The sequence below is a fragment of the Lycium barbarum genome, chromosome 8, assembly GCF_019175385.1.
Source record: "Lycium barbarum isolate Lr01 chromosome 8, ASM1917538v2, whole genome shotgun sequence".
Classification (NCBI taxonomy): Eukaryota; Viridiplantae; Streptophyta; class Magnoliopsida; order Solanales; family Solanaceae; genus Lycium; species Lycium barbarum.
Window position 1 is genome coordinate 100,292,526 of NC_083344.1, and position 18,635 is coordinate 100,311,160.

The window sequence follows — 18,635 nt, forward strand, 5'->3', positions numbered from 1 at the left end:
CAAACAAAACAACAACATATCTAGGATGTGTCAACAAACAAAACAACAGCATATCAACAACAAACAAAACAACAGCTAGAAATTGTCCAAACTCCTACTTGTGGCTGTGGGAAAGTTTCCATATCTAAACTGAAGAAACCGACCGAATAAACCGAACATAAATTGCAAAAATCGAATTGAACCGAAGTTATTTCAGATCGATTTTGATTTCCATTTTTTACAAACCGAAAACCAAAAAACCGAACTAAATTTGTGAAATCGAATCGACCGAACGCCCGACCCTACTAGTACATCTCTAAATTATTTAAAAGTATAATTATTAACCCCATATACGTTGACATGGCACAAAGTGTATGTTTGTTTCACTGTCTCAAAAAGAGAGGAGCGAAAAAGTGTAACAAAAATGTTTTATAATAATTCAATTATTAAATATATCTCTTTTTGATATTTTTTTGTGTTTAAAAAGTGTGAGGAATTTGTAATTTTTCTTTACTTCTTCGTTAATTTCAACTTTTCAATTCTTTCGACTCAAAACATGACACCTGAAACTTTAAGCCTTGATGTCAACAGTTTACAACCTACCTTGTAGGGCTTTCCTCCAAGCTTCACTACACCTGAATTCAAATTACAAAAAGATTTCAACCTAATACTTAATTGTAGGCCTTAACGTCAACAATCTCCACACAATCCTCAAGTGAACTCTGACTTGGAACACACAATTCTTTATTTCCCGTAAAATCATATGGGATTGCAAAGAACAAAGAGAGAGAGAAAAAAGTAGGATAAGAGAATTTAATAAGTATCAAAATTGTTCCTAAATTATACGGGACAGAACACTTTTATCCTTTTTCATAAGAATTTTGTAATTATTCATTCTTTAGGACTTCATTAGTCGATAGGGCATATGTTATTCTAAAAAAATATAAGGGCAAATGTGTGTCACTTTTATCACGGCAGAGACAATAAAATTATTTAATTATTTACGAAGAGCAGTACCCCCTTCCGTCAAATTTATTATAAGGAATAGGCAAAAGTCATAGATAGCCCCCTAAACTTGTCCACATATTTCTTATGACTATCTAAACTGACGCTTGTTCCAATTTGATACCTATGTCATTTCGAATTTGTAGCTATTGAATACTTTTTGCTGATGTGGCAATGTGTGTGTAATATCTACAAAGACAGGCGCGTGAAAGATTATTATTTTTAATAAAAATTATTTTTTTTGGCTAATCTTCTTCATTTTTTCACCCAGCCATCATCCACCACCAATGGCTGCCATTGCCGCCGCTGCTCATTGCTGTAAAACACATCAGTCACCCTTTTTAACTCAGTCTAATGCCGTTGATGTCTCCCACTAAAATCGAATAAGAAACTTTGGATTCGGGTGTCAAAAATATTTCCGATGAAACTCCATTTTTATGCCCAAGTTGGTTCTGTCCGAATATGTTAATATATCTTTGTAATCCAATAATAATATATCACCAAAGTTGAAAGGACCAAAACAAAAGAAAAGAAGTTCTTCAAGAGAAGAAATCAGATCTGGATTTCTAAAAAAATTCCGGCGACGTTCATATGGATTTATTAATATTTCAGGTGAATCTAAAGCTAATGACGGGTGGAGGGGAAGAAGGTGGAGTGGGTGGTGGCTAATGGGAGGGGAAGAAGGTTGAACGTAGGGGTAGGGGTGGCTAATGGGACGGCGGGGACGGCGGGGACTGTAGCAGGGCAAAGGTTTCGTGGGTGGGTAGGGGCTTTTTCTCAAGAATATTTTTTTATTTTTTGTTATTATTAAATTATATTTTTTAATTAGTTAAATATATTCTAAATAGTTTTTCTTTTTCTCTTCTTATAATTAATTTTTTAATAATTTTTTTGACCCAAATGCCACGTGTCATTATTTAATTCGTCACATTACCATGTCATCCGCGAGTGTAGCACACACATTTTATACTTTTGGATGATTGTCAAAAAAGTATTCAATAGGTACAAATTCGAAGTGGCTTAGGTATCAAATTGGAACAAGCGTCAGTTTAGGTAGCCATGAGGAATATGTGGACAAGTTTAGGAGGCTATCTATGACTTTTGCCTAAAAAATAAATAACAACAATAATATACCCGATATAATCTCACACACTAAGAGTTCATAGTGGGATGGAGTGTTAAGAATGCTGTTTTCAATACACCTTTAAAAAATTAAAATTTAAAAAACAAGAAAAAGCAATCCGAAAAAGAAATAACAAAAGTACAGAAAATTTTTAGTGTTGCCTTTCGGCTTTCGCCCCAAATTTAGTTAAGACTTTGAGGGGGTTTTCTGACCCAATTTCTCTCAAGTTTCCATGGCAGCTCGCTCCATTTTCCTCACTCTCACTAGGTATATTCACTCTCTCTACACTTGTCTTTTTCTGTTCTTCTTAAACTCACTCTTCTGTTATTATTATTTTTATTTTTTTCAGAAATGGTCGTGGCAGAGAAAGGAGTGGTCTATTTAGATCCTTGACTTCAACAACTGAAGTTGTGTATGAAGAGGAAGAAAATCAAGATGATCTAAAGAGCAGAATATTCAGTCTTAGATTACCTAAAAGAAGCGCTACTAATGTGCTTCAAAGATGGGTCAATGAAGGCCGACAAATTGAAATCTCCGATCTCCGTTACATCTCTAAAGAGCTCCGCAAATCTCGCAAATTCAAGCACGCCCTCGAGGTTATTTCTTCCTCCGTCTCTCTGTTTCTTTTATGTTTTACTTTTAGGTAAGGTTAAAAGGAAAATAATACTGTTAAATAAGATTATTTCTGTTATGCCGAGTGTCTATCAGACACAGCCTCTCTACCCCATGTAGGAGTAAGGTCTGCGTACACTCTATCCTCCCCAAACCTCACTTTGTGGGACTACACTGGGTATGTTGTTGGTTGTAAGATTATTTCTGTTAAATAGGCCTTTGAGTCTCACTCGACTCTGAAAACTAGATCAACCCTTTGAGGATTACCCAAGCCATACAAGAGTCCAAGAAACCCATCCATCTCCCATGTGGGATTCCTTCACACAGCGCACGCCTAGACTGAGCCAGACATCCAACTGGAGTGTGAACATTCTATCCTGTGGGCCAACATCGGGGGCGTGGCTCTGATACCATGTTAAATGGACCTTGGGTCTAACTCGTCCCCAAAAAACTAGTTGACATCTTGGTTTTAAACAGAACATTGTTAAAAAAAGCAATCTACATTCTCATAGAATATATATGTTCTGGGAAGGAAGGATTTGAACCTTCGAATAGCGGGACCAAAACCCATTGCCTTACCACTTGGCCACGCCCCATTTAGATTTCAATTTGATACTAATCTAATAAATTATATTGTTGGTTTTGTTTGTTTGTCAACTCTAGTCCAAATGTACTAGGATTTTGCTATGTTTTTGGTATGTGTAGATATAGAATTCAACTTAATTTATTGATCATGACATATACTAATTCAATTAAGATATTGTATGAAAATATGATTTTTTTCGATTCTTCTTTGAGAAAGGATTGCCCAAGACTATATAAGGAGACCAAATGACCCTATCCCCACCGATGTGGGATATTTAATAATTTCATAAAACACAATTAGCATCATATGAGACACCCATTAAAATTAAGTGTTGTAGCAATAAATCCTTCCAAATGTTTTCATAAGAACATTGAAGGAATTTTGGTTTCAAAATGCACACTTTTGGGACTCCTTCTGTCCCAAATTAATTGTCATGTTTCGTTTTTCCAGAGTCAATTGGACTAATCTTCGAAGCTAAATTGGATTAGATCAACTCAATAGCTTACAATTAAAATTTAGATAATAAAAAACTACATGAGAAGTATTACAAATTGCAACTTTTGTTCATGTAAATTTGATGAAAAAATACATTTTAAAATGATAGTCAAAGTTTACATAGTTTGACTCTCAAGAGGCAAAGCATGTCAACCAATTTGGGACGGAGGGAGTATTTAAGTTTGGCCTTCTAGGAGAACGCGTGTTAGATAAAGGGGGTGACATGATCAACTAGTCAACTAATTCTCAGTCCCAATCTTGTTGATGACGACTATATGAATCCTCTATGATGATTCCACTCTGTTCAAGCAGATAGAGACGTAACAAAGAGAATTAAAATATAGTGACTGTAGTCACGAGAGTACTATGCAACGGAAGATACCTAATATAGTGAAAAGTGATTTTTTTAGTAGAACGGTTGTGAGCTGATAATGGTTATCGAAGTAAAGTTGAGCTTATAAAGCCTAACTTATTCACAAGATGCATGTAGTGGAGATTGGATATTAAAATTGATTTTTGGTCATAAAAAACAAGAAAACATTAGAAACAAACACATTTGATGGAATGTATATGTAGCACTTATAGAGGGAAAACTGAACGAATGTTGTATGTGATAGTTTTGTCATGATCTATGTAGACCTCCATATCCACTGACTTGTTAGTGTGATGCCGTCATGATCTAAGGTGATTGTGGGGAACAAAGTGGACCTAAAATAATATGAATGAAGCACCTAAAGGTGTAGCGTTGTGGCGATGAAATTTGAATAAAGGCCAAGGGAGACCAGCGCTCATATCCATGTAAAGATAATAAATTTTTGTGATTACTTAACAATAGAAAAGTGGAGTTCGGAGATTACTTTCCATCTGCCTAACAGGCTAAGACTTACTGTGGATTTACCTAATACATGCGGAAGGATATGCGTACACAGTTGATTTGTCGTGCAAGCTAGCCCAATGCCACAATCACTACAAAAAAAGTGGAAGGGGAGTTGCCTCAAAAGACCTACATTCTCTCGAAAGCAATGCAGACTTAACTAGGAAGAAGAAACATTGGATCCCATGCAAGCTATATGAATTAGTTAGGATTAAAGCTTAGTTGTTGTTACACTTACATAATTACGGCATTTGCCAAGATAATTATTTGATACCAGAATGAAATGGATATATAGCTATAGCTGAATGTATAAAGATGATCATATGAAAAATCCCACTAGTTTGATTTGACAGGATAGTTGATTGATCGATTGCAATAAGTTCATCGAAGCAATGAAACAGCTACTTTGGTTGAGAAATGGTACAGCTTTGTTAGTTTTAGTTCAAAAAGTCAGATTCATCTATAATCCTGTGGATAGCAATGTTTCAATTAAAAGAAGCATGTTGATAGAACTGATGGATCAGTGATTTATGCTTTCTTTATTTGTTCACATCCAATTTTAGGAACAGACACAACATAGAGTCAAAATTGGTTAACTAACGAACTGTAAAAGCTAGTTCAGAGCTTTTCTCTTTTTATTTGTACTTTTTTATATGTGCAAGATATATCCTTAGCTTCTTGTTTCTTAGTCACTACCGTCTTTGCTTATGTTCTGATGTTTCGATTTCCAATCTAGTTCAGAGGTTTCCCCCCTAGCCATCATGAAATCCTATAAGTACCTGTGTTGTGTGATGGTTTAGTTATACAGACAATAATAATTTTATACAAATTTAATAACTTGAAATTTCCAAGGTAAACTTTTTGTTTCATGGCCACAAGATGGAGAATATTAGGTTTTATTTTGTTATTCTTTTTGAAAGAAAGGACCATTATGTTTTTAATTTCCATAAAGATATCTGAAATAACATTTTAGCCCTAGATAGGAAAGTTTGGAGGTCGAGGATTAGGGTAGAAGGTTAGTAAGTAGCCGAGTGTTGTAGCACCTCTGGGGGAGGGCCAGGGGGATAGTCTCCTCTTCGCTTTCTCTTTATTAGTAGTATTACTATTTTGTACTTGCGTGGTAGTATCTTTTACTTCCTTTTTTTACTGTTACATGTTGCTTCATTTGCTGTGTCTATCTTGTCACTTTGCTGCCGTTAGTTTCTGTTGTCCTGAGGGTCTATCAGAAACAGCGTCTCTACCTCTCAAAAGGTAGGGGCAAGGTCTGCTTACATCTTTCCCTCCCTAGACCCCACTTGTGGGATTACCTTGAGTGTGTTGTTGTTAGTTGTGATGAAACTTGTGGGTGGGAGATAGTTGTTTCGCTTTGCAACCATTCACTGTATAGCTACCGGGAAGTAATCACATCGTGGCTGCACAAACTACCCAGAGTCAAATTCTGCCTAATGTTCTTGAACTCTTTGACGCGTCTGTAAACTAAACCAGTTCCAAGAAATATATAGTCCTTAGGGAACATTTGGTTCTCCAATAGTATAAGCTAGGGTTGCACTGCCATTGAATCAGGAATAGTTTTATAGTGTAACTGGACTTGAGAGGACTGTTACTTGAGGAATATACAACAACAACAACAACCCAGTGAAATCCCACAACGTGGGGTCTGGGGAGGGTAGAGTGTACGCAGACCTTACTCCTACCAAGGTAGGACGGCTGTTTCCGAAAGACCCTCGGCTCAATAAAAAAAGCATAAAAATAGGTCAGATAAGGCTAAGAGATTCAAAGCGATATGGAAATGAAATAACGCAAGCGACACAGAGGAATATATGAAGTAATATTGTAGATGAGACTCCTTGATTTGTATTTTGTATTTGGTTTATGAGATGAGGGATATGACTGTACGTCTGCTTAAAGTTTCCTATGCTTGTTCTAGCTCCTTTTTAAACCTAAAACCCAGAATTTGAAAAAGAATTGGTAGAATTACAATTGACATTACCCTTCTCCCAACCGCACCTTCACTATGGCAGACAGAATCATTATCTGAAACCATCATGAAATTCCCTATGGCAGAACCGACCAAACTCAAGAATATGAGGAGATAAACTTTATTCCTCTATCCAAACCACATCCGTTAACTCTAATTCTTATTATCTCTTTCAAACTGGTCAACTCCCAAAGAGTGTCATCTGGATTATGAACAAGTTATTTTCCTTGAAGTTGGGAATATTGAGTAATGGGTAGAGTAGAGCATGCAAGATCTTGTGGATAGCAACAAGGGGTTGAATGGCAGGGAAGAGCTGGTTAGTGGGTATTGTTTTGAAGAGGAAGAGAGAGAAATGATCCAAGGGGTAAATCACCACGTTACTGCATGGAATAACTTTAATTTCATTCAAAGGGGACTATCGTCGACTTCATGATGAAAATAAAAATGTTTTAGACTTCAAAGCCCATAACTTTTATTTTCATTGAAGGGGATCATACCCCCCCCCCCCCTCCCCCCAAACCAACCCCCAAAACCCAAAACCATCCAATTCCATGCTCTAGAAAACAAACCAAGTACACATTTTTTAATCCGCTTTTATCCTAAGCAGAATCCATACACTAAATGTGAATTGCTAGTTTATTGTAAATGTTGTTTCATTCTCAAAAAAATAAAGGTTTAATATAAATGTTATTCTGTAATAGTTTCATAAGTACTGATTCGCATCATTGCAGATCTCAGAATGGCTGGTTTACCACAATCAGGATGAAGCATTGGACTCCGACTATGCTACCCGCATTGACTTGATGACCAAAGTTTTTGGAATTGATTCTGCTGAACGTTATTTTGAAGGACTGCCTACCACTGCAAAAACTAATGAAACATATACTGCTCTCCTCCACTCCTATGCTAGTTTGAGACTAACTGAGAAAGCTGAGGACCTCTATGAGAGAATGAAAGAAGCAAATCTTTCTCTGAATACCGTCACTTATAATGAAATGATGACTTTGTACATGTCTGTCGGACTGCTCGAGAAAGTACCTCTTATTGTTGAGGAGATGAAACTTCAAAAGGTCGCACCAGACCTCTTTACTTACAATTTGTGGGTAAGTTCATGTGCTGCAGCTCTAAACATCGATGAGGTAAGACGAATTCTTGATGAAATAAGTCTTGGCTCTGACACTGGTGAAGAGTGGATAAGATACAAGAACCTTGTTAACATATATATCACCTCAGGTAACCTTATAAACTCAGGGTTGAACTCTGTAGTTGAGTCTGAGAAGGGTATCACACAAAGAGAGTGGATATCATATGACTTCCTTATTATTCTCTATGGTGCATTTGGAAATAAAGACAAGCTTGATCAAATTTGGAAATCCTTACGGATGACTAATCAAAAGATGACTAGCAGAAATTATGTCTGCATACTCTCATCATATCTCATGTTTGGGCAAATGAAGGAAGTTGGTGAAATTATCGATCAGTGGAAGCTATCCGCAGCGACAGATTTTGATCGCTCCAGCTGCAATAGACTTCAAAAAGCATATAAAGAAGTTGGGTTGGAAGAGAGAGCAGTAGATTTCCGGCTGCTTCTAATTCAGAAAGGATGTGACCAAATAGAGGAATCATAGTAGCAGGACCATGAGATCGAACATGTTAATTTGAGAAATCGTGCCAGCATTTTATGCGGCAGTATAGAGAGAAATAAACAATCCCGATAAAGTAGTAATTTCATCTATGCTGAATTTCGCTTCTGTTAAATTGGCAGTTCATTGTGAGCCCATTTCTGTTGATCTGTGGTTATAGCTGTGATTCTTGTAGAAAAGTTCTGCAGTTATTCTCGACTTTGTATTCTATTTAGCAAGCCTTACGAATATTTATTAGGAATATCTGATGGACATCGTTTCTTTCCAATTATTCGACACTAAGAAATGGTGTTGTGTGCACAGTAGGGACTTAATTCAAAGCAGCTATAAACACGACTTCCTTTGGTTCTATTGTTGAAACTCTTCATCGTCATAGCTATTATTTTAATGCTGGTCTTCTTTGTCCGTTTTTCACTTTTTCGTTCCCCTATAACCTATAGAAAGCAGTGTAAAGTAGTCTTTTTTTTTGACAGCTACTACATTATATAATACATAAAAGATTTCGTGAATCGTGTGCTAAGCCAGATAACTTGTGTTTCCTCTTCACCCCTTTAAAGCTAATGAAGACAAAACATTAAGCTCATACCTCACACTACTCACGTTCCTACTCGGTGTACAGGGAATATATAGACACATACATGTAGCTCCATCATTATGTCTTTACTAAGGAGACTCCATTATCATTAACAGATATCTCCATCTCAATCTTCATTTACATCCTTTCCTTATAGTAAGCCAAAATGACCAGATCAGTAGACTTATCACAAACGGAAAGAACCATCAGTAACCAGAATAAGCCATACCATCCTAAGACAAGTTCACTCTTTTCATTCTACTCACCAAAATTCTCCATCTATCTCCTCATCACTGGTGCCATTCTTTTCATTCTTTTCCAAATCCAATCTTTACAAACCCCACCCTCTTCTCCATTACCATCATGGGATTTTCTGAATCAATGGCAAAAAGTCATCATCAACACAACTACAAGCATATCAACTTTCAATAATGATCAAGATAATCTCACCAAATTAATGGCCAAGAAACTCCGTGAGTCGGTTACATTTCTTCCCCTCAAAGACTTACGTTACTCCTCCACATCTCAACAAGGACACACATGGTTCATGAGTTCAATGTATGACACACATGAAGAAGGTGAAGTCCAATACCAAAGATTCCCTTCAAATGCATCAAAAGGTAGACTTTTGTGCCTTAAAGGTAATGACACTCATGATGGTGCATGGAATTCATATGCACTAGCATGGCCTGAATTTTTGCCTTACAATTCCACCTTAAAAAAAGGTCTCACGTTTGTATCCTACAACCACTACAATTACGATAACATTTGGCATGGCTTGTCAGCTATGGTACCATTTGTAGCATGGCATATCAAGAACCAATGTTCATTTATTCCCACTAGATATATTTTGTACCATTGGGGTGAAGTTAGGATTAAAATGGGGCCTTGGTTGAAATCTTTAATGGATGCTACATTTGGTGAACCACTTCATATTGAAGCTTTTGAAAATATTAATAATGCTGCTTGTTTTGAGGATGCTGTGGTGATGAGACATAATGAAGGGGGAATGTCTAGACAAAAAAGGATTGAAGTATATGATTTGCTAAGGTGGAAGGCTAGAATGTATTGTAATGTGAGCTTAGAAGGTAGGCTATCAGAGGTGAACGTAAGGGGATTGCCGGTAATCGGAATGACAATGTTCATGAGAGTTAATGGACCAAGATCTTTCAAGAATGAATCTGCTGTCATTAGAATATTTCACAAGGAATGTCAAATGGTGGAAGGCTGCCGCTTCATAGTTGCTTATTCCAATAATCTCACTTTTTGTGAACAGGTAATATCCGCCTCTACTATTAAAAACATAATAAATTATCCCAAGTACCTTTTTGCTCTACTCTTTTGAGTTATATATCCGGTCCACTCTAATCTTCAAGCATTCAAGTTCTATATATCAATAGTGTTAAAAATATTTATAAACTTAGACGTAAGAGAGTTTAAGTTCTGCCGATAATTTTCAAATTATCAGGTTAAGGGGACGGTTTTACTCGAGGTTGAAGACGGCTTCATTTGTGTATCCCATGCTTATGCGGGTATATGGTCCTGCATATTACTATGTATGTCCTTGTATATCATGTATATCCATGAAAAGTTGTCTGTGATATGTACATAATATTTAACGTATATACACATATCACAGTAACGTTTTTAAGTCTGAATTGTAACTCCAAACCAGTCTAAATCACCTCTGATCTTCCTCAACTTTTTTTTTTTTTTTATATAGCCTCGTCCATGTGTTTGAAACCAGTTCCAACCACGCTACTCAAAAACACAGAATTTTTAGATGAGAAAGTAGAGTCAATCTTGGATAAAAATTATATCTAAAATGGGGGTCTCCAGTGACTTATCATTTTCTCCAGCGTCAGAGGATTAACTTGAGAATTTTATGGGTTATTGAGTGAGATCTGGATGAGAATAGTCACTTCCTTGGTTTATTCCCTCTGTTAAAGAATGCCAATATTTTGGGCTATTGTTGTCACACCTAATCTTTGGCTAATTTAATGCCAATAGCTGATACGACCAATATATATCTGCCAATATTCCTAATTGTTTCTACTTACACGGATTAGTCGCAGTCTTTTCTAAAGTATCAGCTGACACTTAACGTATACAGTTACCTACTTGATTTTTAGTTGATTTAGTTATATGTGTAAATGTGATTTAAATTGTCAATGTATAAAACATAATCTTATTTCTCAATTCCACCATCATGGTGTTAGAATCATTGTCCCTTTGGAAACTATTAATTCTGAAATTCTTGGTGGTGTTAAGTAATTTGACTATTAGGGTGTGCCGTGGGTGGTGCAATTATCTATAATAAGATATTTTAAGATTACCTATGTATACTATCCTTAGTGGCATTTGAGTGGAAAGGAAAGCTTATATTGTAATGACAAAGGTGATTCAAAAATTGTTTAAAATCTTAGTTTAAAAAAAGTCTAGATACTACACCTCGTTTATTCACCTATCGGCTCTAATTAAGTACTACTGTTGAATTGTGTGATTAATGTTTCATTTGATCGGTTGAGTTGGAAGATATGACATTCTTGTATTTTTATATACTCTTGTATTCAGTTACACAAGCTTGAATGATTTAATGTTTACAGGTAAGGTTGATGAGTTTGACAGACATACTAATATCCCCACACGGAGCACAATTAACAAACATGTTCCTCATGGACAAAAACAGCAGTGTATTAGAGCTCTTCCCAAAAGGATGGCTCAAACTAGCAGGTGTAGGACAATATGTATATCACTGGATAGCTAGTTGGTCTGGGATGAAACACGAAGGAGCTTGGCGTGATCCTGATGGAGATCGCTGCCCTTATTCCGACGATGATAAGCGTTGCATGGCTATTTACAAAAGTAGCAAAATTGGATATAATGAGACCTATTTTTCTGAATGGGCTAGAGGTGTTCTTGGTGAGGTGAGAATAAGGAAGAAGGAAGAGTTTGCCTTAAAAAAGAGTTCAGATGTTACTCCTAGTGGCTGTTATTGTAATTAACTTATCTTTATATTTTTTGTTGTAACTTTTATTAGGATGATTTTGTACTTTACAAGTATGAAGTCAAAATCCCTTTCTGAGGGAGCTTTCCTTTTGATGCTCAAACCTGAACTTTATAAAAGTCTTTCTTTTCGTTAATCTTTTTTTTTTTTTTTTTGGGAAAATTTCCTTTACATGTAATATTATAACATTATTTCCCTATAATAACATCAAAATTGTTTTTACGGAAAATACCAATAATTTGATTACCAACAATGTAGGATACAATTTTACCTTAAATAGAACCCCTCTTTCCATGCATTACTTTTAAGGATCTGCGGTTACCTTTTTTCACGATTCATAATTCTCCTTCTAATAAGAAATTTGTAGAGGAAGAATTATCATAAGAGAAAAATATAAATCATACAATTTCAATATTTGAGATATACAATATAAATATAAAATACGTCTATAACAATGAACATATGATCTTTAGAGGAAGAATTACAAGAAGAGGAAAAATATAAATCATAAAATACAATATAAAAATAAAAAATAAAAGTACACTCTAATGTGAAAAAAATGAACCTGTAATTAATATATACAAAAAAAAAATACAATAATAATACAAACATATAATACTCCCAAAAACAAGATAAACAACTTGTATCAGTTCTTACAACACAAAACATAGTAAGTACATATACATGTATATTCTAATGCCAAAGAAATAAAAATGCTATAAATATATAAAAAAGAAAAAACACAACAAAAATATAAAATCAAATGTGAAAAAAATGAACAGATAATTAATACATACACAAAAAATACAGTAATAATACAAATACATATGTACTCCAAATTAAAAATGAGATAAAGAACTTGTATCATTAGTTACAACATAAAATACAGTAAAAGAACATAGCCAAGAAATGAACCTATTATATAAATATATACAAAAGGATACAATAAAAATACAAAATCATAATGTGAAAAAAATGAACCTATAATTAAATATATACAAAAAAAATACAGTAATAATACAAATAGTGTTATAGATAAATATCTTTTGTTATGTATGTCTATCATATCATAGATAAATATCATTATGTTTATCTCTAAGAGAGAAATTACGCTTTGTAACTCTGGGATTAAGTCAGTTTTCCCCTATAAATAGAAGGGTTCTCCTTCATTGTAAAACCATCACTCAAGAGAAATAAAGAATTCTCCTCTCTTCTCTCTTTCTCTAAAATGTTTTTCTTCTAGTTTTATTTATTTTATAACACGTTATTAGCACGAGTCTCTAATCATCATGTTCGAAATGAATAGAAGTTGATTTCTAAGAGGTTTTCTGAATTTGCGGATATGGACTCATCATAAATTTGCGCCTAATTACTGATGCATTCATCAGTTATGGAGAGGTATGTAGAAATCTATTTGAGCTTTAATTTTTGGGTCTTATCAAGATTATCAGGTTTCTCATGTTTTATTATTTATTGGTCTATGTATAAGTTACACATACGACTTACTATATGGAGTATTACTTTTAAACTTACAAAAGCATATTAATTTATTGAAATGTCCTACTACCTGATTCTAATACGAGCAAACTAACAAAAGCAAGACGATAAATTTGCTTGTAACTCTGGTAGAATTTGGAAGAAACATATGCTTATCAGAAGTGGTCATATATATTTCATGTATTTGGATGTAATTAAATTTGCTCTCGAAAAGCAATGTCGTCAGAAAGATCCAAGTAATATTGTGATATTAATTTCATGATTTACTTTAATTCTAGCAGAGCACGACCACCAGAAGTGGATATGCTTTGTATATCTCATTGCAAATTAATTAACCACTAGAAGTGGTAATAACAGTTATTTATATCTATGGCTATCAAAAGTTGTACTAATTTTTTTACGCTTGTTGTGATCAACTTGTTTATGCCTATAACTCCAGAAGTGGTAATATATTTTTATGTCTTTGTTAATAACTAAAAGTGATAATATTTTTATTAGCTTATCTTATCAATACGAGTTTCTAATATGCTATGAAAGTTTAGTCCATATTAGTACTATCGCCTTTGAGAGATTTTTGGTACCACCCGCATCTGACTAGAAATCAAGAGAAGTACATTATTTGGTAAGTTACATTACAACTCTTCATTCGATCTGTAGCCAATACAGTTAAGTGATTTGGGCTTTTTGCTTACTCTTGAGTTATTATGTTTATCATCACTTACTAAGATATGTGCCAAGTATACGCAGTGTGTTTGGCACTTGGTTTTCTTAATAATCATTTAAATGAAAGGATTATAAATTGGATAACAAGTTTAGGTTCACTTGAACTCCAACAGAGTTTTGCAAGAAACATATGACCACCTGTAGCTGTAGTGGCAATATTTCCTAAGTCTTTTATGATTAAATTTATTTATATTTATAATCACCAGAAGTGGTAATATTTTAATCAGCTTGTTATGATTATAATGGGTATTGAAGACATATTAGAGAAGAATTCTATACATTATATACATGTCTCCATTTGCTCCTGAAATAGCAATATCTTAAAAATGTTCTAAGCAATCATAATTTGATGGGTAAAGACACATTCAGATGATTATGTTTCATTCTCAAAAAATGAGAACTCTTGATAAAGATAAATACAAATTCATTCCCTGAAGTGAATGTGATGAAATTTAGTAAAGATTATAAATAAAGACGTGCTCTTTGTTGTAAAAATATCACGCCTTACCTCCCGAAGAAGTAGAGTAATTGAGAAGATATATTATGAATATGTATGTTTTACTCCTGAAGTAGTAAAACATTAAATTTTAATCTTAAAGTAGTAAAATTCGAAATTTACTCCCGAAGAAGTTTAACTTGAAAATTTACTCCTAAAGTAGTAAAACCTTAAAATGTAAGACCTTAAAATTTACTCTCGAAATAGTAAACCTTTTGAACTTTGAACTTTACCCCGAAGAAAATACCAAAAGATTTTGTTACTGCTAGATGGAAAGGTGAGACCAAGAAATTGACAACATCATTAATGGCTCCAGCATTGTTATGCATGGTCATTAAGCACACAATCTCTTATGTGAACATGTGAGTAAGCATGAATGTCAGAGTCACTGTTTTGCTTGAATAAAAGGAAAACATGAGAATTTGAATGATGATGGAATTAAATTCTCTCATGGAGTATCTTATGTCCGAATGGTTAAGCAATTCAATTAAAATTTGAACTCTTTTCTTTTATTTCTTGATTCTTTAGTCTCACGGACAATAGCTTTGGCTTTTGGTTACTTGACAATGCGGTAACTATTGTATGGAACAATTTAACGCTTGACATGTGTTAGCTTTATATTATATAGATTTTTTTCTTGAAGGGAGTAATACCTCGTTTTGATACAAAATATCCAGATATTAATAGCAAATCTCCTTAAAGAAGATGTTTGAAATACTGAAGTTTAGAACATAATGTTTACTTTTTGTTATTTATGAATTTATTATCTTTAAATGTACATTATTGTTTTCTTTCATGATATCAGAAATATCTCATCTAATTTTCTTTCATGACACCAGGAGTGTCTAACAAAATTAATTAAGGGCTCCAGAAGAGCTAACTATTTATCTAGAAGATCATGACACTAATAGTGTCAAAACAATATGTGATTATGGAGAATATATTAAAGGCTCCTGAAGAAGTTATATACTATTATGTAATTCGTCTAGATTGTAATATACGAAGTTGTTACGATCGAAACACAAGTTGTAGTAAACCCGAAGTTTACTAAATTAAAGTAAATGGCTATCATATTGAAGCTACAAATGATTGGAGGATTAAATATCTTCGAAATCATAGTGGGTAAGAAATATGTATGTGAATGGCTACGCTCTTTATTCTCCAAATTGTACTAATATAAGCATGATGAAATCAGATGTCCAGTAAACCAAAAGTTTATTGATACAAAAAATAATTCATGTCATAGTGTCACGACCCGGCTAGGGGGCCGCGACGAGCACCCGGTGCTACCCCACCCGGGCACCCCCTTATCGTACATAACATAACATCTAGGTGAACCATAAGTCAATTCGTGCTTTTCTTATCGTTAATCATACTGATCCCATTAGACGACCATCATCATTTAACATATCATAGGCATCTATGCCACATCATAAGTACAAGGCCGACGAGGCCAACAAAAGATATACAAAACATGGGCCGACATGGCCGAACATCTCTACCCACATACACATGACTACGAGCCTCTAAGAGTATGACATATCGTATGAGCGGGACAGGACCCTGCTATGCCCATAATTATATACACAAAAGAATAAGTACCCAAAAGCTACGGCTCCGAAAGAAATGGAGCTCTGCTATGCAATCTCTGAATAAGCAGCTATGGATCAAGTCTGTCTCCCTGTGCACCTGCGGGCATGACGCATCGTCCACAAACAAAAGGACGTCAGTACGAAGAATGTACTGAGTATGTAAAGCATGATCAACATCAATATAAAAGCATAATAGATATCATATGAAAATAGCATAGGAGGGGAGACAGTAATATCATCATCATCATCATGTCGCTTACTTGCATATATCGTCGTTCGTATCCCATAATAATACTCGTACCATACTTGTGCTCATATTCGTATACATGTCCTTATTCGTATCCTTATACATAGTCTTATCACATTCATATTCATATTATATACATAGTCATTTCATATACATAGCATACCCGACCTTATAAGATCGGTGTTTTATATATATATATATACTTGGCCAACCAAGGCTCAAGATCATACATACCTGGCCCTACCAAGGAATCAGGGTTATCCGTACCATCTGCAGAGGTGTGCGCGCGTTTCGTAATCGTATACATACTTTATACATAGTCATATACATATAGTCTTACCCGGCATCATAAGCTCGGGGTCTTATCATAGCCCTTCATAGGCATACATATACATATTTCATAGCTCGTAAGCATCTCTAATCTCATTTTACTCTCATCATCGTTACTATCCTCATCATTATCGTTACATCTACATTATAGACTTACTCGTCATACGAGGAACATAGTATAATCATAGTACATATCAAGGGTCGTGAGCTTATGAGCTCGGAATGTCAACCACGTGAAGACAACATACTCATGTAGAGGAATTAGGAATTTGGCCAAGAACCATGCCTTATGAAAGAAGGGTTAGCCTTACATACCTTTCCGTCTAACTATTCTACACTTGCACGTTCCCTTCCAATGCTAGCATTTATACCTTCATTAATATCATAACAATGGCCATTAGTCATTCACATTATCCACATTATCTAGATTCCTCCATTTGCCTCTAATTCACCCACATTCATGGTTATAACACCCATCTTCGTCCATTCGTCTAAAGTGTTTAGTTCATGATCTTAATACCATTTATAACACATTCATATTACAACACAACAACATTCATAACTCAATTCAAACTATTTGTCAAAATGTCACTATTTATCATTCATGACCTAGTTGACCACATTTTCTACAATCCATGTATTTTAATTCTCCAATACCTTAAACATCTTGTAAAAATCATGAATCTTACCTTAGAAGTTGTAGGAACAAGCTTTGGTTGATAATACTCTTCTTTGAGCAAAACCCTAGTTTTTCTCCATTTGGATTTCTTGACTTGGATGATCCTTGATGATTCCCTTATCCTTGATTCACTTTGTTGACACCCAATTTTGTCCAGCCTTTACTTAATTTTATTCACTTAGGCGTCTAAATTTACTGACGAGCTAAATACTTTATTTTCACTACTATTATTTCCACTACTTTTATTTTTCAACATTACGAGCATTACTTTATCACAAATTTTAAATGTTCGTCATCGTTTCATTTTCGGGTTTGGAATCGTTAAATTAATTACAAGACAACACTTTATAAAATCTTCATTTTTCTATATATTAATTATTAATTGTCTTTACATAGTATATGTTTTACTAGTTATTTAATTAGAAGTCCAAAAATAATCAAATAAAGGAGGAAGTATCAACAATTTTCAATCAAATTAATGGCCCAAAACACAAATACAATATTATTTCCCTACCCAAATAAACAACCCACATTTCAATACTCAACCCACATTTTCAACCCATACTTTCAGCCCACACCACAATACCCGGTCCAGCCCATACCTTACCCGACCCGGCCCACTACCTAAATTAAAACCTTAAACTCTCTAATCCCTAAAACCCTTCAGCCGCCCCCTTTCTTTCTCCTCTTCTCTTCTCTCCTCCTCCACCTCTCCATCCTCACGTTCTCCCCACTTCGACTGCCATCTTCACGCTCTCTCCACTGCTGTCCCCCACGCCACACGTTCCTCTCCACCTCCACCTGTGCCTTCCACTCACCCTTGTTCCCCACTCGCTACACCCCGCTCTTCTTCTTCTTCCATTTAAAACCCTAAGCACAATCGTATAAAGAGGGGAAGGAAAGCCACTGTTTGGGGGGGATCTTTGATTACAAACGAAAGATAACACTGTTGATAGCAATCCTTACTTTCTACTTTCTAGCATTTTCATTCAATTCGCCCAAAAGTGAATACAAAACTTTAGTTCACAAAAAAATCCGCAATACTTTCATTCGAACTCGTTTGGCTCAAGGTTCAGGTCTACTCATAACGAGAGAGTAGATTCGACGCCGTCAACGCCTCACTTCACTGCACTCGCAAGAGGTAAACTTCGATACCTTTATTACTCATGGTCCTTAGTTTCTGTTTTGGTTAAGA

General features: G+C 34.9%; 2 protein-coding genes across 2 annotated transcripts; both read left to right on the plus strand.

The window, feature by feature from the left end:
• Positions 1–2,214: 2,214 nt before the first annotated feature.
• On the plus strand, positions 2,215–8,646 carry LOC132606429 (pentatricopeptide repeat-containing protein At5g09450, mitochondrial). Its single transcript, XM_060319922.1, has 3 exons — positions 2,215–2,374; positions 2,457–2,703; positions 7,384–8,646. Exons 1-3 carry the CDS (start codon positions 2,340–2,342, stop codon positions 8,278–8,280), a joined length of 1,179 nt encoding a protein of 392 aa, XP_060175905.1. The 5' UTR covers positions 2,215–2,339; the 3' UTR covers positions 8,281–8,646.
• Positions 8,647–8,762: 116 nt separating this feature from the next.
• LOC132606428 (uncharacterized) lies at positions 8,763–12,743 on the plus strand. The gene is made up of 2 exons (XM_060319921.1): positions 8,763–10,145; positions 11,476–12,743. Exons 1-2 carry the CDS (start codon positions 9,036–9,038, stop codon positions 11,872–11,874), a joined length of 1,509 nt encoding a protein of 502 aa, XP_060175904.1. The 5' UTR covers positions 8,763–9,035; the 3' UTR covers positions 11,875–12,743.
• The last annotated feature ends 5,892 nt before the right edge of the window (positions 12,744–18,635 follow it).